The sequence below is a fragment of the Vigna radiata genome, chromosome 4 (genome assembly GCF_000741045.1).
Source record: "Vigna radiata var. radiata cultivar VC1973A chromosome 4, Vradiata_ver6, whole genome shotgun sequence".
Lineage (NCBI taxonomy): Eukaryota > Viridiplantae > Streptophyta > Magnoliopsida > Fabales > Fabaceae > Vigna > Vigna radiata.
In genome coordinates this window covers 13,688,398-13,711,768 of record NC_028354.1, presented here as the reverse complement: position 1 = coordinate 13,711,768, position 23,371 = coordinate 13,688,398, and the positions used below count along the sequence as shown (strand labels likewise).

Genomic DNA, 23,371 nt, shown 5'->3' with positions numbered 1-23,371 from the left:
CAACCATTTCTCTTTCATCTTTCTCACTCCAACATTTTCTCTGTCATCCTTATTGTTGTTCCAATTGAAAAAAAAAAATTAGAAACCCTTGGTCATCAGAGATATTTTCTCTCTCGTCTCAACCCAATTGAAGATGATGGTGGTAATTTGAATCAGAGATATTTTTTAAAAATTGAAAAAGTTTACTTTTTTATAATCATTTTATATTTATTAATGTGTGTAAAATGAATATAAACTGTCACTTTATGTTACTCTTTTCAAATCTTAAAGGTAAAAAATGATTTTACTGTTTTTTATTCTGAATGTCTGGAGAAGTTGATTCAGTGATAAAAAAGGGACATAAGGAAATTAAAGAAATAGGTATAAAAGAGCTCCCTAGGAGTACAATTCTTTCAATTCTAGGTTGTAATCTTACATCATGTATCACATACCAACAAAAGAAAGGAAAAAGAAACACTTTGTGTAAAGGGAAAAGGACAATAGAGAGAAATATCTAGTTCTTTAAAAATATAATGAAATGTGGTGTAGATGTGTAAATAATGTATGAAAANTTAATTGATTTATGAAGGTTTTATTTACATGATTTAATTTAAAAATGAAATTTAATAATAATAAGAACTGAAAATATATAACACATCCTCCAAATGAACGAATAAAGTAAGAGCAACAAATTACGGTGTCATGGATTGTTGTGTGTGGCTGAGCGAGAATATGGAGACGAGAGAGAAACAAATTGGATAAGTCAGGAAGGTGGATTAGGGTTAGGCAAGGGTTTTTGATTTTTTTTTATCAATTGGGGCAACAGTAGAGATGACAGAGAAAATGTTGTTGGAGTGAGAGAGATGAAAGAGAAAGGGTTAAGAGGAATGAGGGAGGTGAGTAAGGGTTTGGGGTTTTTTTTAGTTTTGAAATTAAAAATTATTTAAATATCCTTGACCTTAAAACTTAGAATTCATTATAAATGAGGATATTTTTGTCTACTATAATTCGGTATACTAACTGAAAAACTGCATGTTAACAAACCTCACACACACATATATATTTCTTAGGTGTGGATCAATTGGTGGATGTTTCTGTTTATACCTCCACAAATTTCTTTCTACACATACAATTTAAAAGAAAATGTCCCAAGTGACCTTTGTAAAATGTTTTCAACAATTTCTCTCTCCTAATAAATTCACACACCTATCCACCATGACACACACAAATTTGGAATTTGAAACATCCCATTTCTTCTTCTTTATTGTCTATGCGCACACACTTCTTTTTTTATTGCCTCTGCGCACACTCAGTTCACTTTTCCTTTCCTCTGCACACGCCCCCTTTCGTTGGTAGCACACGCTTACATTTCTTCATGGTGTATATATATATATATATAATGTCTATAGTTTTGGTTGTTTGAAACTGGAAAATCGGTGACAGAGCCAAAGTTTAAAAATTTGAGGAAGGCTCTAACGAATTTTGAAATTTATGGAGGTCTTCAATGGAAAAATTCGTTGAAAGTCTCTTTTACTTTTCTTGTTCTTTTTTTTTATTAATTTATAGTTTTTTTATTTTATTTTAGTATTGAATTGATTTAGTATTTTAACATTTAATAATTTGTTTTTTATAGATATGATAAGAACACTAGGTATATTTATGTAATGGGGAAAAAGTTCTTTACATGATAAAGAAAGGAGAAAATCTACTGTGAAGAAGTTGATACTTATGCTATTGAGGAGCATCATGATGTTATTGAAGAGGAGCAATGTGTTGAGGAGTAGGAGAACTAGGACATTAGTACAAGAGGAAGTTGGTGGATTTTCAAGAGGTTTCACAATACATCATTTTTGACTTTAATAAACTTTATATTAATTGTTTTTGTGTAGGATCGTTGGGAGATCAAGTTATTCTCCCATGGTGAAAAAAACTAAATAAATTTAGAGCATGTCATGAGGCAATTCAACAATTTGTGTTGAATTATGGTTTAATGTCTCTCTCTGATATTTTGTACAATTACGCTAACAAAGGTTTGTTATTGGCATTCGTTGAAAGATGACATTTTGAGACAAATAGTTTTCATCTCTTGGTGGGTGAAATGATCCTCACACTAGATGACGTATCGTTGCTACTTCATCTGCCTATAGTGGATTAATTATGTTCAATTGAGCCTTTAAAATTTAAAGATGCTTGGTCTACTATCGTGGAGCTTTTGGGCGTGGATAGCTTGAGGGTAGGAGCTGAGATGAGAGAAACACATGGTCTAAAAGTCGGATTAAGCTTATTGAGAGATGTTTATAATGAATGTTGTGAGTAGCAGTAGTGGGAGTGCGATACATGAGCATACTTGTTGTATCTTGGATACATTATTTTCACGATCAATAGTGCCACATCGATCTTTGTATCATACTTGATGTTGTTTAGAGACTTGTATGCATGTGGCGGATATGCCTAGGGTGTTGCTGCATTAGCCCACATGTATGAGCAACTTAAAGATGCCAACTTTGTTGCAACATAGAAAATGACTTTTGCAGTTTGATTTCCTTTGTTTTGTTGTTGTCAATGAAGGTTTAATTGATTTTTTTTTGTAGAGTTGAATTTACAAACACTTCCCTAGGATGGGAAGTAGGCTTGTGCTATCTACTTATGATGAAGATAAACCTTGTGTCACACAATGGTTGACAAAAAGATAAGTTTGCATTCTACTAGAGGTTGGGCCACATTTGGATGGACTCACATATGATGGGGTCATCTGATGCCTATATGAATCACATCAGGGTAGTTGTTCACTTTTGGCTATTTATTTTTTAGCTAGATCAGAGTTGGTAAGATGTTTCACCAACATCTGCTTAAACGTGTGTTGAGGTGGTTTGGCCATGAGCAACCAATCCCACGATCGCCACATGTTGTTCCAAAGGTTGACATAGAAACCAGTTATGGTTTTTGGTTGCGCTCTATAGACCACGTTATCACCACACTAGCCTTATCTCCATTTGCTTATGTTTAAGAATACTTGCAGTGGTTTAGAAGAGTATCTCATCCGTACGTTATTCCTACTGTCGATGAGGATTGACCGAGTCTTCCACTTGAGTCAACGACATATTCCATATGATGTGCCAATTCGTTGTAGATCACCCTCAGAATCTGGTTTGTTGGTATGTAATTGTACATTGTTTATGTGTTAAAGTCTATTTGGGAATGCTTATTATTTTTTTTCTCATCGTGAATGTAAAGTTCTATGAGGCACGTCGTAAAAATATTATGAACGATGATCTCCTGTAATGATGTGAGCGATTGTATTATAGTTATAGTTTGGAATCATACTAATGAAACCCTGTTGATAGCTCATGCGTTAGTTGAAGAACATTCATCGAGTAGTAGAGGTCGTCAACATGTATGTGACAAACGATCATCTTCATCCGGATAACAACCTTTTCTAATATGTATTTCCTTTATTAAGAATTTTTATGTAATATTTTGATTTACAGAAACATTTTTTATTTATATAATTAAACAATTTAGTCCATTTTGCATACTTATTATATTGATGGAGGGTATGTGAGCTTTTATATGCATGAGAGTTTAGTGTTTTGCAATAACTGGTAGTAATGCTCATTAACTTGACAAATGTTTGCATATATATAACTGTAGCCTATGAACGTACTAATGAGGCATTATAGATAGCTCATTGACGTGTTTGTGGCATACGTTCATTATCAAACCACTCGCTCAGCGACATAGCTCGCTATGTGAATAGAAATCACATTGGTTCCAGACCCCAACCACTCGCTCAGCGACACAGCTCACTGTGCGAATAAAACTCCCAGTGATCCTAGACTCCAACCTCTTGCTCAACGACCCAACTTGCTAGGTGTTAAACTGATTTTTGTCGCCTAAAATCAAAACAAACTAGATTTCCCCACTAATGAAGTATAGGGACAACCTAGGTATCTATCCAAGGACTCGGTACAGTTAAGTTTAAAGTGTAGAGTTAATCTTGTTTTTTTTATTCTATTATTTACTATTAACTAACTACTAATTAATTAACAAACAAGGTAGGGAAAATAAATGAAAAAAAATGAAACTAAAAAGGAAAAGAAAAGCTAGACTAAAATCTGTTTAAAGAAAGAATAAAAATATAAAATGCAAGCTAATGTATCTAATCTATATTCATAGGAAAACAAAAATCAAAGAATCTGAACTAAAAAATATTCTAACATGAATTCAACAGAACTAAAAATAAAGCACTAAACCAAAGGTATCAAAGAATAGAGGAAAATGCACACTAGATTGAATGAAAGAGTCTTAATTCCTCTTCAGAAAGACATTCCGAGAAAGGTAAGCCCATCACAGGGTCTTTTTAGTTCATATTTCAGAACTTAAAGTGGCAATTCTCACTCAATTACTCAGTCAGTGCACAGTTTCACAAAAACAGAAAACACAAGACTAAAATAGAACATAATCTGATGAATCTTTTTACAATGGACTCTTCTCTGGCTCGAGAAGACATCTCGATCAAGAATGCTCACTATGGAGTCATTTAATTCCAAAAGGAATTGTAGAGATGCAGAGAATCAGAATCCAATTCAATTTTTAATTATAACAACACAAGAAACATAGAAACACATAACAGAAGCACAAAACACTGAACACATCACTAAAAGAAACAAATTTTATTAACAAGAAATCACAAGTACAAGGAAAGATACCGAACAGAACTCGCAATCGAAGCCTCTACGGGCTGTCACCACCGCAGGTGTGCGCTTCAAAAGCAGAGAACGAAAACTTATTCTATAGAAAGTATAAAAACCTAATCTACAAAATGTAAAACTGTATCTGAAAGTGTCTCTTCAAACTATTTACAAGGCAGAAACACCCTTTTTATAGGGTCTGAAGAAAACGAAAAGAATGAAAGAGGGAAAAGGGAAGAAGAAACTTGCAAGAGAAGCTTTGAGGTTCTGAACAGACAGTCATCTGTTTTCCTACGTGAGCTCCACTTCCAGCTATCCGATCAACTCTTCATTTCCACTGGTCAGCTTCGGTCAGGTCTCTGGTCAGTGGCGTGCATCCAGTGGAGTTCTCCTCTTCTCACTCGAATAAGCCCTAACTCTCGAAGGGTGAGTTTCCTCCAAATGAGAGTGCTTCAGGAATTCTTTTCTTCTTTTTCTCCAAATGAATATCCACGAGCAAGACCCCTAGGAAGCTGCTGCCAAGACGCATCAAGACGGCGTCGTTCCACTTAGTTGGAATTAGCCTAGTGTTCCAATTCAGTCTCAGCCATTTCAGCCAGCAGCCCAAGTCACACTTCATCATTAAGCCCAATTAGTTGCACCAGTGGTAGCAACACATCAGCAGTGCATCACATCTTTGGCCCAATCCAGCGTCTTCTGCGGCCCAATTCATTTTTTGTAGCACAAAGCTTCAGATTAGCAGCTAAATTCATTGCAATGGCCTAATCTACAAAGAAAAAAAAATCAATCTAACAATTAAAGAAAAAAATTCAACCTAAAAAAATATTTTTATTGTATTTTATTTTATTTTATTATTATTTTTCATTCTTTATTAATAGAAAATTAATTTCCTAAAAAATACTAAAATATATCTAAAAACCTATTCTTAACTAGAATTTTATAAAACTGCAAATTTATAGAAAAATCCTAAAACTAGCCTAATTCTAAACAATTAAGAATTAAAATACACTAACAAAGACTCCTAAGCATAGAAAAAGATGCAAATTTAAGGAGTTATCACTAAGCTAGAACAGAGACAGTGGTCTAGACCCCTAACTCACTTGCTAAACGACCTAGTTCGTTGTGCGAATGAACTCACAATGCTTCAAACTCCCAACCTTCTCGCTCAGCGACTCCACTTGCTAGGCGAGACCAGAAACAGTGGCCCAGACTCTCAACCCTCTCACCCAGCGACCTAATTTGCTAAACAAAAGTCTAGAAAATGGCCAGACATTACATCCACTCGTCAACACCAACCTGCAAAATTATGTAACCTGCACCAAAATGACCAATTGGAAATATTTTTCCCAACTTCTAATCCTCCTGGATCATGTTACATACTTAATTATAGTTAACCAAATGTGCCTAAACCCTCCTAACCTCTTTCTAAAGTGTTTAAAAACCAAATTACACTTCAAAATCTACAAAACATCAACCTATGGACCCAAATCATATTTTACTACTTTTGGCACAATTTCAATCAACTTAGGAATTCTAACAAGTCCCAAATGACTTACTAAAACTATCCTACCTGACCAATTGAGCACCCAACTTTCAAATCAAATTTTTTAGTACTCCACTTTCTTAAAACTAGCTCTAATCAAAGATAAACTATAACTATTCATCATCAATCCTTCTTACCAAAGAATTCTAACATATTACACATTCAATAACCGTCTAAACATCATTCAATACAATTCACAATCACAGTTCATCAATCAACACTAAAAAACATTCAAATTGCATATCATACGTTTACCTTAAAAACCTAATTTCAGTTGTCCACACAATCCTCATAGACTCTTCACACATACACTAAAAAACCGTCAAATTGCATATGATACGTTTGCTATTTATTTTTTTATTTATATTTATTTTGTAATCACACATGTTTAAAAGCTATTTTACTTATTTATTTATTTTATTTTTAAACTGATTTGTTTTAAAATAAAAATATATTTTTTATTATTTGTTTTCATTTTTAATTCTGTTTATTTGTATTTCTAATAAATTTACCGTATATATTTTTTAATATCTTTATATTCATAGAGAATCTATAGTATATTTTATATATAGTTCATTTTTTGTATTTTTATAAAAATTATTATTTATATTTTTATAAATATATTTTTAAGTAATAAATATTTTTTATATTAATTTTATTTATAATCAAATTATATACGTAAAAATATTTATTTAATTTTTTCAGTGATTTAAAACTACTGAAAAGGAGAACAAAATTGAATATAAGAAAAGTTAAAATGCGTGGTTAATCAATTTACTGTTATCCTGATTGGTGAAGAGAGGGGAGAGTAGCATAAAGACCTTAGACACTCCCGCAGGGGATCCCAGCCTGAACGAAACGAAACCTTGGTTCCTCTCTCTTGTCCTCACAACTTCGTGCGTCGATCCCAAAGAGAGAGAGTGAGCGAGTGAGTAGGGTTTCAAATTTTCAGCCAGACCAAATCGGAATCGGAAGAAATGGGCGGTGGAGGCGGCGATCACGGCCATGGAAACGGCGATTTCAGGACCAAGGTGTGGAGTATGACCGGTGGCCCTTACTGTCGTCCCAAACACTGGAAGCGAAACACTGCCATTGCCATGTTCGGCGTCGTCCTCGTCTGCATCCCCATCGCCATGAAATCCGCTGAACTTGAGGTACCTCTCTCTCTCTCACACACACACGCACACGCACACCGATCTGTTTCCTCGATTCGATTTAGTAAACGGATTTTTATTTGATTTTTCACGGTTATATGTTGATGATTGATTGATTGATTGTATGGATGGAAATGTATATATTTGCAAACTATAAGGTTCAATGAGGCAGTATTATGTTGTCACAATAGTGGCTTTATTTCAGTTGAATTTTTCAAATGGTGTTGTGGACTTTTTCTCCGATATTATTTTTTTTATTCTATTGATTCTTGATTATGTTGCCACAAGCCCGCAGTGTCGCGATTTAAGTTATCCATGGTGGCAAGTAGTGCTACTATCATGCCGAGGTTGTGTTCAGTGGTGTAAGAATGGTGGTGAAATTGAATATTCTCCATATGCAAACATTTCCTCTCAGCACTTTGACACTCCATTTTCTGGCTAGGTTCTGATAGCTTGCAATTCCTGCGCAAGTTCACCCCAGTTTTGCCTCACCAATCACTTAGCTGGCCGAGCTCATTTATTTTCTTGCTAGACATTTAATACCTATCGGTCAATTTACCGACGTTTTTATTGATAATGGGGGTTAAGGAGACCACCCTTCTTTTCTTAGTTTCAGGAAGACATCAACCTTGAATAGAGTGCCCTTTTTTAGCCTAATATAGTTGCCCAGATTGGCCATATATTTTTTCCTTTCACTAAAATGGATATCTCAAACTTAAAAGGATATCATTTCATACAGGTCAGTAAATTTCATCTATCCTGTAATCTCCTTAACTTTTTTTTTTCCCTAAAAGTAAATAAGGTATACTATTATTTCTCTGGGTTACAAAAAGATGCAGATTTTAAATTAATTCATAACAGTGGAGACTGAAAAACGGTAGTGAAAGGCCTTGTTCTGGCAGGGATTGTGTGTATCGGGGTTGTGCTACAATCGTTGCATTTTTCCAAAAGAGTTCCCTGCAAAACAAATCTGGGGAAGATGGGCAGTTGTGTTTCAGTTTGCTGTTGAAAATAATAACAATCATGGCCACTACATTTTTTTTTTCGAAAGAGGAAACAAATTAAGAACTATTGTTTTTATCTTTTGTTACTAGCTTTTGTTATATTTCTTTTTTAAGAAATACAATGCTATTTCCCCGTAAACAAGGTTGTGTGATAGGTGGGACATTTTTTCGTAGTTTATGTCAGCAAATGTCATTTATCCAGTATTCCTCGTAACCTTTTTCTTTATTAAAAGATCATTTTGACTAATTTTCCTATGTGGTATACAAAGATGCAGAATTTAAATGAATTCCAAATAGTGAAGTAGGACTTTGTTCTTGACAGGGATTGTGTATCAGTGTTGTGCTACAATCATTGCATTATTCTGAAAGAGTTCCCTGTAAAACAAATTTGGGCAGTTGTGTTTCAGTTTGCTGTTGAGAATTACAATAATCATCACCACTACATTTTTTTCTTTCCGAAAGAGGAAACAAATTACAAACCTTTTTTTAAACTGTTGGTGATTTTACTAGCTTTTGTTTTTTTTTTTTTTTTTTTTTTTTTTTTATAAGAAATACAATGCTTTTTCCCATTTCACAAGGTTGTGCGTAGTTGGATTTTATAGTTTATTTCACTAAATGTCTTCTATCCAGTATTCCTCTTAAACCCTTGTTTAATTAAAAGGAGATCATTTAAACTCATTTTCCTGTGTAGTATACAAAGATACAGAGTTTAAATCAATTCCAAATAGTGAAGTAGGACATTGTTTTGGGCAGGGATTGTGTGTATCGGTGTTGTGCTACAATCATTGCATTATTCCGAAAGAGTTCCCTGCAAAACAAATTTGGGGAAGATGGGCAGTTGTGTTTCAGCTTGCTGTTGAAAATAACAACAATCATCGCCACTACATTTTTTTTTTTCCGAAAGAGGAAACAGACTTTTTCTTTTTCTGTTAGTGATTTTGCTAGCTTATATTTTTTTTTTAAGAAATACAATGTTTTTTCCCATTTCACAAGGTTGTGATTAGCTTGATGTTACTTTATAGTTTATGTCAGCAAATATCATCTATCTAGTATTCCTCTTGACCTTTTCTTTAATTAAAAGGAAATCATTTAGACTCATTTTCCTGTGTGGTATACAAGGATGCAGAGTTTAAATCAATTCCAAATATTGAAGTAGGACTTTGTTTTGGGCAGGGATTGTGTATATGGTGTTATGCTACAATCATTGCATTATTCCGAAAGTGTTCCCTGCAAAATAAATTTGGGGAAGGTGGGCAGTTGTGTTTCAGTTTACTGTTGAAAATAACAACAATCATCTCCACTACATTTTATTTTCCATAAGAGGAAACAATTGTCAAATAATGTTTTTTTTGTCAGTGAGTTTTTTTTTTTTTTTTGTATTGTAAGTTGGTGATTCTGCTACTATCTTTATTTTATTTTTTTGAGAAATAGATAGCTATATTCCTTTTCAAACGGTCGTGCTAAGTTGGACATTATTTCATGCTATGCAAGCAAATGTCAAGTATCCTTATTGCCTTAACTTTTTCTTTTTTAAAAGAAGACGAGTTAGACCACTTTCTGTGCGGAATGCAAAAATGTGTTGTTTAAATCAATTCCAAAAGGTGTAGGAGTAGGATGATAAACTGGAGTGGAGTAAGGCCGTGTTGTTTTGGTGGGGATTGTGTGTAACAGTGTTGTGCTGTCATATTTTGCATTACCCTGGAAGAGTTCCCTGAAAAACAAATTTGGGGAAGATGGGCAGTTTTGTTTCACTTTGATGTGAAAATAACAACAATCATCTCCGTCACATTTTTTTTTTCAACATGGAGCGCATTTCTTTTTTCTTTTGGTGATTCTACTGCTAGCTTAAATTACGTTCTTTTAGTTTTCTAAAAGGCATATGTTGCTATATTCTTTTCCACAAGGTTGTGCTAAGGTTCCTAGGCCTCAGACTGGTAATATCACTTAAAGTAAAATCTTAAACTTGTTAGGGATAACTATTTACTATATGTTGCTAAACTTATTATTAGTCGTAGACATTGCTGGCTTTATGTAATGGATACAGTCTCTGAATACAAGATATTGTATGGTAAATGCATTATGATAATGATATGATACAAAATATGAAACACTAGTTTCTATAGGAATTCAGACTCATAAATTAGATAATGAAACAAAATAAGAAATAAAAAGAAATACGAGAACCATCATGGGAGATAATTTAAGATGGTCTAATTTTTTTTTCTAGATACTATTAAGATATTGTGTAACATTTTGTAAATATTCTAACCATGGTTATCAAAATTGTAGACCCTTCCTTGGATTAGACATCGGGGGTGGAAATTTAGAATTTGAGATCATAATTCAAGACAAGATGTAAAATTATATTTAAGAATATATAGATATATAAAATAACGCAAATAAGATAGTAATAAGACGATGACAATCATGAGTAATTTCTAAATGCTTTTGCACAACTTTCGTGGGAAACTGTTGTTGACTCCTTTGATTTTGGGGAATATTTAAGATGTGTGCTCAGGATAAGGATAGAAGTGAGGGATGGAGATAATCATACATGGTGTCACATACGGTGTCAATTATTTCTTGTGCTCGAATAATGGAACTATAAAATATATTTTTTTGTTAAAACTTTAAACTTTCAAAACAGTAGGAGCACCAGCACATGTAGGGGTACTAGTACTGCAGGTGCACTACAACCAATCTGAAGGAGCCTTAGCATTTTGGATGACATTTTCCAACAGCAAACAGCATAAGCTACCAATCAGAAGCAACATTCAAACTTTCCCTAGTCAGAGACAAAGCCTATAAGATTCCACAAACTAACTATACAGTAGGGCTTTGTCTGAGCAGGTATTCTGTGTTCCTGATCAGAGAACAACAGCCTGTAGGATTCTGTAAACTTCCTTGGTGTTGGGTTAATATTAATTAGTATAGCTTGATACTGTGACTTTCAAGTTGCTATGGTTAACTCTATAATTGACAGACAATTGGATGTGTACTTTTTGTCTCGACCACTTTCATTTGGATGCTTTTTGGGCATCAAATACTTTGAAATTATTGAGCATATAAACCGTGTTTGATTGTTACATACTATGGAGCATATTTTGTCCATTATTTAGATCTTATGCCTCTGGTTCTAGATTTATGTGCATATAAAATTAATATTTTGCGTTTGCATCAACCTGATTAGTTTCCTATGGTTTAGTTTGATATGCCAGAGTAGATGATTTATTTGAATTTCTATTATGTAAGTGGTGGAAGAATCTGGTTCAACCTTTTTTAGTTGCTGTTCTTTATTTCTGTTAATGTGAGGGTAGGGTGAGTCTTGGCACAGATTAATTATTTTCTCAAGTTGCTGCCTTGTGACCTTGCTGGGATGATGCTATATATGGTGTACTCATTTTTTTTTTCTACTTTATTCATTTCTTATAATTTGTTCTTTTACGTTTGCTCGTATCCTTGCTGAGATTGGCTAAGAGTTTAATATTTTTATCTTTCAGCAACGACCGCATCATCCAGTTCGCCCCATCCCTTCTCAACTCTGGTGCAAGAACTTTGGAACTAAAGATTATGAACAATCGGAATAAAAATTGCATCACTGGTGTGGGAGGCCACATCATGTCAAGCAGACATTATTTGTTAAAGCTCTAAGAATATGAACAGCCTTAAAGAGTTGCTGTTGTTGATGTTATCCAAGACTTTGATCTAGGATCAAGTAGTGACATATTTTTATTTTTTGGCTATATTTGATGGACATCCATTTTAGAAATGATGAAATTAAATAAGTGCTATTTTCTGAAGTTTTGATTCCAGAGCCTGTTGAAACCGATATTACTTGTTACTTTAATAATTGCAATTGTGCTTTTATCACTTTGCCTATACCTTCTCGCATAGTTCTTTCACCATTTATATGCCATGTAGAAAAAGAGAAAGTAGAATTTTTATGTTTTAATGGAAAAGTTGAAGTTATTACAACCTGAAAGATCGAATATTTAAAAATATATCGATTTCTCTAAATTCATAATTTTTTGTTTAGGTGCACGACCTTATGATTTTGATGTTTAGAAGGCATGCTCGCACAGAAATAGCCTTGCTAAGCATAAAGCACTGGCTTTGTGATGTTATAGGTTTCTCAAATATAGAAATACCTAAGTATGTATTATGAAAAAAATCTGAGATATTTGCATAACTACACGTGTAATCTAGTCAGTGAAGTCGAGAACAACTTTGGTTCTTCTACGATGCTATCACCAAATAATGAATGCCCAGTTGCCAACTGAACGAATGAGTTGAAAGTCATAAAATAATAGAATGAACAGATTTGATTCCAAGGTTTAGAAAGATCAAGCTATGTCCATCCATTGAAACGAGTTAAACGGAATCAAATTCTTCTATTTTAGCCAAAGTCGTTCTGTTGCAAGCCAATTTTTCTGTCAGTTCTGTATTTTTTACCTGCTCTTATTAAACTTAGTCCAAGTAGATAATATGCTCTTTAGCATTCATTTTTCCCATTCGCTTGAACCATATTCTCTTGTTAATATGGAAAGAGAAAAATGGGTTTTATTCTATGGAGAGAAATTTTAACCACTTGAAAAGGAACATGAGGAATGTATTCTGACACCAAATATTACTGTTGTCTGTGTTGTTTTGAGAGAGCAGTGGTTTAGTTTGCTGAGCATGTGCTTGTAGGGGACCAGTTTCATTAGAAGGTAGTATTGCTATTGTCGGCCATCTAATGTGGACATGGCATATTCTTAACACCACTTCCTTACACTTAAACTCACATGCTCAGTTTTAGCCTCTCAAACTTAACCACAAGGAAATTACATACAAACAGAGCAACAACAATTCAAACAAATGAAAACCATGTTACTATTCCACACATTACAACGTTTAACTATTTCAGACTCAATTTGTTAGGTGGCAAAAACTTCCCTTCAAAAGTTAAAAATACAGATAATATAATGATACTTTGATAACATTTTTTATAATATTTTAACACTATCTATGTGTCATTATGTGATTCGTCTATATTAGTATTTATAATTATTATTATTAATTCTAGAATAATTTTAAACCAATCACAGAATGACATGTAGATGATATTAAAATATTGTCAAAAAATATTGTCAAAATATTATCCTAAAAATACTCACATTTGCTCAAAGTTTAATTGAAAGTGATTTGCACATATAATGAAATTATTTATAGGATATAAGGTGTCTGTTTACTTTCTTTTTTAAAAGTGAAAATTTTAAATAAAATGATTATTTATTATAACTTTAAATAAGTTTGAGTAAACTTATTTAAAAAATCTACTTTTTAAGAAGTAACTAGAAGTTTAATTATTATAATAGCAGATGAAAAAAAAAAAGATAAATTTTATCTTGCCTTAAACACACACACACACATCATTGTAAACTTATATAAGAATTACTTAAAAGTATATTTTAACACAAATAAACCTACTTCATCTATATTTTTTTTGCCTATCTCTTTCTATCATGTAATTAATTACACCGTATACTTTTCTTTTTCTTCACTTTATATGATACAAGTTGTTGTATAAATTAACTATTTAAAAATCAATTTATTCAACTTTAAAATAAATCATTGGGTTATCCAAAACCCTAAGAATGGTATTCTGAAAGAGGTACTAACGTGCTTGGACAATTATAAAAGTCAATATTTTTTTTTTATGTATTTCTTAATTTTATTTATCTAGTCAACTTTTCTCGTGCTGATGTGTCATTCTTTTCATCCATAATTTTTTCATAAAAATTCATTAATATTTAGTATGTATTTTTTTTTTAATTATTTTTAGAGTCAATTTGTTGTATTCGTGGCGTGTATATCTTTTTTCTTACACATTGTTTTTGACAAAGAGATTGATGGGAACAATTATAAAAGATAATGTTTTCATGTATATGTCATTACTTTTAATAAGCCAAACTTATTGGTCGGTGACATGATAATATTTATATTAATTCTCATTTTGAATTTTCAAAGTTATATGTCTCATCACATTAATCTTCTAAACAAATTTATCACTAAAAATTTTGCTCGAAATATATATTTTTAATATTTAATTTCTCACTAAATCAGTGAATGAAATTATATTCTTTTTTATCACCATTTTGTTCTATAAGGATCAATTTGCTGAAAATTTGAATATTTTACCTTTAATATTAATTAATATTCAAATTCTCAAATATTCTCTCATTATTTCCATTTTTAAGCAACAACTATCAACAAATCAATTGTTTGAAATATTCATTTGTTGATATAAAATTCGGTAGACTAATAAAATGAACATAAATCTTTGATAAATTAATCTAGTCTAATTTTTTTTAAAGAAACTACTATAGTGTTACATGAAGGACCGTATTAAAAAATTTCAGTGTTTTTTTTTTTTCATTTAGATTAATATGTTATTATGTTTTGGGTTAAAAGTTAATATCTCTATTAGGATCTTTGTTAATTGTTTACCGTATTACATGTGTCAAAGTTCAAATGATGTTTGTGCTTATTTATCGTTGTTTGGCCAAACTTCAAAGTATTTGTAGAAAATATTATGATAAGGAAGTTAATAAAGATTTGACAATTCATATTAAATATCATCATTTACTTTTTTTTTTCTTACTTCAAAAGTGTATTTTTAGATTTAAGAATGATTTTCAAATTAACAACAATCGTATTAAATCTAATTGTTTTCAAGAATGACCATTGAGTCTGTATCTTATTTTAAAGATCTTGTTAAAAATCAAATACATGTACAAATTTTTTATGAAAAATTGTCATATATAATCAAATCAAAATTGAATTTTTATTATTTTTAATCCTTAACTTTAAATCCTTTAACCATTAAATTTTGTAGTTAATGGGTAATTATTCCATTAACCAAAAAATTTAGAATCTAAAAAATAGTTTAAAAAAATCTAAATAATTTCATGGAAAAAAAGACAAAAAGAACGACATAGACAAAACTAACTAAGCTTTGCCATTGCCATAGCCACCAACCTCTTTTTTTTTTTTTTCTTGCTTATAAATAAAACACTGCTTTTGGTTAATAAAGAAAATAGTCCACGTGTTTTATTCACCCGAGTTAAGCTAGTCGCCATCTTTGGGCATCCCTGCCCGAATCTTTCCCGGGCAGATTTTCCTTCTGTAACTGTCCATCCTACACTGCCCGAATTCATCGGGTAGTAGCACCTGAAACACCAACTGCTTCAAACTGTTTCAACACTCGGAAAGAAACAGAGGAGAGAGAAAACTAGAGAGAGAAAGCTCCTGATGCTATAAATACCCTGGCGCTCGTTTCCACCTCCCTCAATCCGCACCTCACAAACGACATCGTTCTCTCCTCCTTCGTAGAAAATGCGCTTCTCGCAGCTCACAAAGACAAAACCAAATCCAAATTTCTTTTAGCTTCGCTTAATCGTAGCGTTGTAGGTGGTGCTGTTGGGTGCTGCATTTGATTTTGATTTCGATTTCGATTTACAAGAATGTGGAAGGTTGTACGATTCGCGGCGTCCAGATCACGGCGATTCTCCTCGGCGATTCCCGGGCCGTGCAAGGTCCACAAGCGGGGCACTGATATCCTCCATGATCCGTGGTTCAACAAGGTTCGCACTGTTTTTCACTTCGTTAACTTTGTTTTTAGTTTATTTATTTAATGGTTTTTTTTTTTTTTTGTGTTGTGAATTTGTTTGTTTGTTTGTTAGTTTGGTTTATTTGTTTGAAAGGAAACAAGCTTTAGCCTGAAAAGAGATGGAAGCGATTGATTATCATATTTTCATACAATATAATTATTTTAAGAAGACCACTGCATCAACTTATGTGGAGTTGTTTCAATTTAACGAGTGATTTTGAGTTCGAACCTTGAGTTTATAGGTGCAAAGGAGAGTATTTTTATCTAATAGCATTGTACGTAACAAGATGAAGTTATTGTTAAGCGGTTCAGGATCATCACTTATAATTTGGTGTTGTTAATTTTTTCCTATAATTTGAAAAGTATCACGTTAAGAATGGACCAGACCATAAACACAAATGAATCAGAGCATCTGGTAATTTTTTCCCCATACATTCTTTTTTTTAGAAAGGTTGAAAGTGAATATTTAATTATTTTATTGTTACTGTTTTAGTTTTAGAGGACTCTAAATTAAGTCAGATAGATTGTATTAAACATAATTTGAGTAACATTCCAAATGAGTTTTTCGTATAAATTTGTAGCTCTGTGATTTGCTTTATTTATGTAGAAAGTGTGTAATCGGGAGCCTCGTGTGACATGCATGAAATGTAGAATCTAAAGTGGAGAAAATTCGTTATTGATATTTACGTGGTATCTGTTTTGAGTTAGTTCTGGTAAATGCATAATACGGATTCATTAAAAGATGCTTTTCGTTGATATAAATATATTGTGTTTACCATCTCTTACATTAAAAATCCAAGCTACTCACGACTGTGCTTGATCACTGTTTGGGATTCTAAAACTTCATTTACTTAATTAATTTTTTATGTGTAGGATACTGGGTTTCCCATAACTGAAAGGGATCGATTGGGACTTCGGGGCCTTCTTCCACCTCGTGTCATTTCATTTGAGCATCAATATGATCGGTTTAGTAAGTTTTAGACCTGACCGTTTCATGCTATATGCATATGTTCTTCAGTCTCATGAATTATTGCTTGCTCATCTTTAGACTCCACTTGTGTGTTTGGCTTCATGTTTGCTTCTTCTTTGATTATATTTGAGAGCCGTAATATATTATTATTATTTTCAGTGGATTCATATAGATCTTTGGAGAAGAATACACGGGGCCAATCAGATAAATTTGTTGCCTTATCCAAATGGAGGATCTTAAATAGATTGCATGACAGGAATGAGATTCTGTATTACCGAGTGAGTTTGATGATGAAGTTGCCTTGCGGATATGAGAATATATTACAAAGGTTATTATTATTATTATTATGTGCTTTTTATCTTGCTTACCTTTTTCTATCTCAGGTTCTTATCCGTAACATCAAAGAGTTTGCTCCTATAATATATACTCCTACAGTTGGACTAGTGTGTGAAAATTATTCAGGGTTATTTAGACGCCCGCGGGGTATGTATTTTAGTGTCAAAGATAAAGGGGAGATGATGTCAATGATCTATAACTGGCCAGCTGACGAGGTATTGAACTCGTCTTGGTAAAATTCTGCCTTCCTTTTCTTTTCATTCATGATAGAAAATGGAAGTGACTTTTACTTTTCATTCTTCCTTTATAATCGATACAGCTTTCTTAAGGTTTTGACTTGCAAGGGTTAAAATTATTGAAACTCGGTGAATTCTGTACTTACTGGAATTCTCTAATTCTGTCGCCGAGTTTAGTATATTTGTACTCCCTGAGGGATAAACTGGAATTCAACTGTCATGGATATTGCTGTATTTTTTGTTTTGTAGAAAAAATTGTGTAAAAAATTGACAGATTTATCAGGGACCCGAAGAAGTTTCATGTTGTGAGGGTCCATTTATTGTTTTATTATTGTCAAAGATGACTTTTCTTGGACAAGAATATCAGTGTATTTTCTCGTTAGAGTGAGGTCTACGTAGGTATTAGGTTTATAAAACAGAGGGGAGGCAGTTGAAAAAATAGAATAATCTAGAACGTTTATAAGAACCTGGGTATCATGGGGTGCCCAACTCTCATCAAGAAAGTATGGGATCTTGAGTGGAGTATTTAAATATTCGATTCTCCCTCCTAAATAGGTAGCTCATGAGGGTGAGTATATTATATTTGTTTCGTTGTCGTTAAGTGACATTATTCTATGCTTTCATATTATGTGCCTTGCATAAAATTGATAATTGTTTTAGTTTTTACTGAATTTTTCTAGTGATTTTGGTATTTAGTTGTGATTGTGGTTACTTCTTGTTTTCTCACTTTACCCGACTTCAATGATAAATGTTCTGGTAACTGGGTACAGTTCAACTATTTACATGCTTTGCGAAAATTTAGGAACTTTTCGGTTACGTAGGTAGCAAAATTTCTCCCTGACTTGATATATTATTGGTTATAAATTATAATCATCTTGTTTCCTTGGTTCAGGTAGACATGATTGTCCTGACAGATGGTAGCCGTATTCTTGGCTTGGGTGACCTTGGCGTTCAGGGCATAGGAATACCTATAGGAAAACTTGACATGTATGTTGCTGCTGCTGGTATCAACCCACGAAAAGTATGTTTTCCCCTTCCTTTCTATTTGTATCTTGAATTTCCTCATAACTTGGACTCATCATGTTTTACTGGTGGCCCAGGACTGAGATTTTTTTTCTTTATTGAAATGGATACTTGAATTTTTGTACGGTGGGTTAGGTTGTTAACTGTTTTAAGATGCTGAATAAATCTAATTTTGTTTATGTTTATCTTGTACAATTACTCGTAATCAACAAATGAACTGGAAATGAGTTCATAAATCTTGACTTTGGGTTTGTTGAGATGAGTTTCTCCGCAAGTACTTTTAGGAGAAAAAAAAATGAAACTGACTTCTCTAAAAAACTTCTACAAATTATCTTATGAGGAAGCTAATTTCAATTTTTCTCCTTATTTTTATCTCTTAAGAGTGTTTAAGGAGAAGTTTGTCTAAGAGTCTTTTGTTGTAAACTTATAATTGTTGATTTTGAATAATGTTTTAATTTTTATTTTCTTTACTTTTTAACTGCTACTTGGTAATGTTAGTTACTGTGATTTAACTTGTACAGTATGCTGTTTTCTCCACTTGTTTCAGATACTTCCAGTTATGTTAGATGTTGGTACAAACAATGAAAAGCTACTCAAAGATCCCCTTTGTGAGTAGAACTCAATTCTGCTTCTTATTTCTATGGTTGTTGTTTGTCTCACTTTTTCATTTACCATGGGTATGTTTGCTTTGTAAAGTGGGAAAGATGCCATGTTTTCCAGTATCCTAGATTTTGTGTTTGAGTAATATAATCTTGTAACTAATGAATGGCTTTTCTGCTTTATTTAGCGAAGTTTATCTAATTATATTATGCTCCAATGATGTGTTGGAGTGGGATTTTTCAATTACTTTGACATTCTTGATCTCTTGAGCATGCAAAAAGATAATATGGTAATTCCACGTATTTTTCATCATAAAAGTTACTGTATTCTGACATGATTCTCGTTTGTCAGATTTAGGAGTTCGACAGCCTAGGTTGGAAGGTGAAGAGTACCTATCGATTGTTGATGAATTCATGGAAGCTGTACACGCTCGATGGCCTAAGGCTATTGTTCAGGTTTTCTTTTCTTTTAAAACGTTTTTCTCTCTGTTCAGTTTAGAATTTACTCATCTAGTAACCGGATGATTAGCTTATTTTTTCAGTTTGAGGATTTCCAAATGAAGTGGGCTTTTGAAACCCTTAAACGATATAGACAAAGGTTTTGCATGTTTAATGATGATATACAGGTAAGAAAGTGATGTTATATTTTGTTACATTCAAAATGTTCTAGGTGCTAAGTAATGCGTTATTTTCTTGAAGTGACTACTTCTAAAACGTGCATTTTTCTTCATTTCCATTGTTTAATAGGGCACCGCCGGTGTTGCACTTGCTGGGCTATTGGGAACTATAAGATCCCAAGGTCGACCATTGTCTGATTTTTTGAAACAAAAGATAGTTGTTGTTGGAGCTGGGAGGTACTTGCAAAACTAATTTTGATGTATCTTTTATTGGGTATCCAGTTTGTTTCGTTGTTCTATCATGCTCCTTATATTTTATTTTCTGCTTAAATCTTGCTGCCAAAATTCTGTTTTACGTGATACTTTTTTGCCTGGTGGGCAGTGCAGGGCTTGGTGTTCTTAAGATGGCTGCCCAGGCTGTTTCAAGAATGTCAGGGGGCAGTGGAACGGCGGCCACTGCTAACAGCCCGTTTTTTTTAATGGATAAAAATGTATGCTTTCATGCTCTTTGCTTTCAGTGTGCTTTAAGTGGAAACTCAAATAGAAATTGTATTCGTGATAATATATTATCTGGATCCCTCGTGATTTCGGTTCAACTTTGTTATCCAAATATCTTCATTTTTTTTTTCATATTCGGTCTTAAATTCTCTTCATTTATATGACTAATATCGTCATAAATATTTTCTTTTTGACATCCTCTTTTGGATTCTGTTATTTCTGTGCATGCTTATTTTTTCTATTTTTATTATGATAATCTTTAATAAAGATGTGATTGTTGAATGTAGGGTCTTGTCACCACGGAAAGGAGCAATCTAGATCCAGCTGCTGTTCCATTTGCCAAAAATCCAAGAGATCTTGAAGGGCTTACAGAGGGTGCTAGTATAATTGAAGTGGTAAATGCTACGGAATTTGTTTGAGAAAAACTTCATTCACTTTCATATGTTATTTATTTTACATTTATATCATAATGAACGATTATTTTTGTGTAAGAGTAAATTAAATAATACTTGTGAAGAATAAAAAATATGCATTCTAATTGATATCCATACTTCAATTATTGAACCTAATGGTCCTTAGGTTAAGAAGGTTAAGCCACACGTGCTACTTGGATTGTCTGGAGTTGGTGGTGTTTTTGACACGGAGGTAATTACCTTATGTTTATTCCTCAGTGAAGTATATTTGATTAAGTGAAATACACATGCTTTGAAGAAATTTCTTGTTTTTATATCTTTGGGTTCTGCTACCTTCATTTTATTGTAATTAGTTTTCTTCAATTTAATGGTTGAGATTCAACTCAGGTGCTTAAGGCAATGAGAGAATCTGCTTCAACAAAACCTGCTATCTTTGCAATGTCTAATCCCACCGTGAATGGTTTGTTTGTACAAGGCTTATTTAGTACGGACAATTGTTTAATCATTTCCATGTTTTTCTTTTTGACACCTGTTTCGTTATCACTGGGACAGCTGAGTGCACTGCTATTGAAGCTTTCAGTCATGCTGGAAAAAATATCGTTTTTGCAAGTGGAAGCCCTTTTGACGATGTAGATCTCGGTAATTATCATTCTGTAATATGATTAATTGGTTTTTGAAGTATGCAGTCAAGTTCGAAGCCGCGGAGGCTTTTTGTCGTAGGAAGAATCTTGTTTCTTTACATTTTTTACGTTCATTTCAATATTATGTTTTACCATAGCCTCCAAATGAATTTTGGTCCAGGAAATGAAGTTGGCCATGTCAATCAAGCCAACAATATGTACCTATTCCCAGGGTAGGCGTGCCTTTGTGGCTCTATATTTTTTATTTTTTTTTTCACAAATCATGACACTCAGTGAAATCATTGGCGTAATTATATTGCAACATTTCATTCAGGATTGGTTTGGGTTCACTTCTATCGGGTGCTCGTCATATAACAGACGAAATGTTGCGAGCAGCAGCTGAATGGTATATTTAATTTGTGCAGTTCTTTTGTTCCGCCAAAAGCTATTAGACACTATTTCAATGGAAGTTTAGTGAATTATTTTCTTGATGTTTGTAGGGCTGCTCCCGTGTTAGGCATAACAATTGAGCAGCCTGACCTTGTATTCTGTGTTGTCCAGATCATTTTATCTGTTCTTTGCCTACTTTAAAAAGCTTAATACGTTTTCTGGGTGTACGTTGCCGCTCATTAATAAAGAACTTCTTCCCTGATGAGATGCCACTTTGGGCCTTTTTAAATACATTACTAACTTGCTGTTATCCTCTCAGCCTTGCTTCATATATGACGGATGAGGAGGTCCAAAAAGGAATCTTGTTTCCATCCATTGACTGGTAATGTTCCCTTTTTTCCTTGTTACGACTTGTTTTCATTTTCTCATGGCTCTCCTCTCCTTTTCCATGGATCCTTTCTGAACCACTATGAGAATTAAAATTTAATCTGTATAGACAGTAAAACTGATTCTTGGAATGTATATTGGATTTGGATGCCATGTACGGTACTAAATCTAACAATATAGTTTTGGTTTACTAATCCCTTAACAAAGATGTTCATTGTGGCCTTATGTAATCGAATGGTACTTTGTTGGGCAGTATTCGGAATGTTACAGCTGAGGTTGGAGCTGCTGTTATTGGTGCTGCGGTTGCAGAAAATCAGGCTGAAGGACATGGTGATATAGGGTTGAGAGAACTAGCAAACATGTCAAAAGTATGGAAATTTCAGATTTCTCACTGATAGTACATTATATATTCATATCCTGGTTGAGTGTATTGTTAATTTTGCATGCTGTGAGGGGAGAGTGAAGTTTGGAAGATTAAATACAGTTGAAGTTTGCGTCTAAACATTATAAATTGACTAGTTCCCATATTTTGTGCTTTAGTTCTCAGCATGTCGATGCCAACTTTGTATGATATATATTCTGCTGCTGGTAACTAATGCTTGTTGGTTTGGTTGCAGGAAGATACTGTGGAGTATGTGAGAGGCAATATGTGGTACCCTGAGTATTCCCCCCTTGTTCATGAAAAATGAAACTGATTGAAGGAAGGCCGCCTTTTGGTTTACTATTTTTCATTTTTTATCTTAGCTATTGATGACTAGCAAGGTTTTGATAGTTGAAGTGGTGAGAAGGGGAAAAGGCCTTGTAGGCGGTGAATTCTGTGTGTAGTCCCTTTCTTTTTGAAGCTTCACTAGTATTATAGACAATTCTTAATTTCTGCTTCTCTCTAATCACGCATTCTTACAATCTGATTCACGTTAATAAATCATTTTCAAAATTTATTTCAAAGTTACCAATGGTAACTTGCTTCATTAAAAAGGTAAAAAGAACCTTTTATGTCTAGTAATTTAACTTATTAATAAAATGTCAATATTTTTTAGTATTTTACTATATTTTTTACAATACGATTCATTTATCTTGATTATTAAACATGTTGATTTACACAAGAATTTAAAATCATAAAATTATTTAAAGTTAAATTTTTATTTTTGATTAAGGTCTTGTTAAAAACTAGTTTTCTTACCTAATTTATATATATATATATATATATATATATATATATATATATATATATATATATATATATAACACGTGTAGGTCTGT

General features: G+C 33.0%; 2 protein-coding genes across 3 annotated transcripts; both read left to right on the top strand.

The window, feature by feature from the left end:
* The first annotated feature begins 7,062 nt into the window (after positions 1 to 7,062).
* Positions 7,063 to 12,241, top strand: LOC106758628. The gene is made up of 2 exons (XM_014641565.2): positions 7,063 to 7,367; positions 11,872 to 12,241. Exons 1-2 carry the CDS (start codon positions 7,191 to 7,193, stop codon positions 11,956 to 11,958), a joined length of 264 nt encoding a protein of 87 aa, XP_014497051.1. The 5' UTR covers positions 7,063 to 7,190; the 3' UTR covers positions 11,959 to 12,241.
* A 3,364-nt stretch (positions 12,242 to 15,605) lies between these two features.
* Positions 15,606 to 23,049, top strand: LOC106759136 (NAD-dependent malic enzyme 59 kDa isoform, mitochondrial). 2 transcript variants are annotated; one of them, XM_014642141.2, is made up of 19 exons: positions 15,606 to 15,996; positions 16,896 to 16,992; positions 17,152 to 17,270; positions 17,376 to 17,543; positions 18,457 to 18,585; positions 19,135 to 19,195; positions 19,539 to 19,642; positions 19,729 to 19,812; positions 19,934 to 20,040; positions 20,186 to 20,294; positions 20,589 to 20,696; positions 20,881 to 20,946; positions 21,102 to 21,174; positions 21,267 to 21,353; positions 21,516 to 21,567; positions 21,669 to 21,740; positions 22,044 to 22,106; positions 22,365 to 22,479; positions 22,729 to 23,049. In XM_014642141.2, exons 1-19 carry the CDS (start codon positions 15,877 to 15,879, stop codon positions 22,798 to 22,800), a joined length of 1,806 nt encoding a protein of 601 aa, XP_014497627.1. In that variant the 5' UTR covers positions 15,606 to 15,876; the 3' UTR covers positions 22,801 to 23,049. The 2 variants fall into 2 exon arrangements, with proteins under 2 accessions (XP_014497627.1, XP_014497628.1); XM_014642142.2 differs by lacking the exons at positions 15,606 to 15,996; positions 16,896 to 16,992; positions 17,152 to 17,270; positions 17,376 to 17,543 and adding an exon at positions 17,804 to 18,132.
* Positions 23,050 to 23,371: the final 322 nt, after the last annotated feature.

Bases quoted from the DNA above. Each gene is read 5' to 3' on its own strand.
- LOC106758628 (XM_014641565.2), top strand. From the start codon at position 7,191: ATGGGCGGTGGAGGCGGCGATCACGGCCATGGAAACGGCGATTTCAGG. The intron at 7,368-11,871 runs GTACCTCTCTCT...TTTATCTTTCAG, and splicing joins TGAAATCCGCTGAACTTGAG to CAACGACCGCATCATCCAGT.
- LOC106759136 (XM_014642141.2), top strand. From the start codon at position 15,877: ATGTGGAAGGTTGTACGATTCGCGGCGTCCAGATCACGGCGATTCTCC. The intron at 19,196-19,538 runs GTGAGTAGAACT...CTCGTTTGTCAG, and splicing joins GCTACTCAAAGATCCCCTTT to ATTTAGGAGTTCGACAGCCT. The intron at 21,568-21,668 runs GTAGGCGTGCCT...CATTTCATTCAG, and splicing joins AATATGTACCTATTCCCAGG to GATTGGTTTGGGTTCACTTC.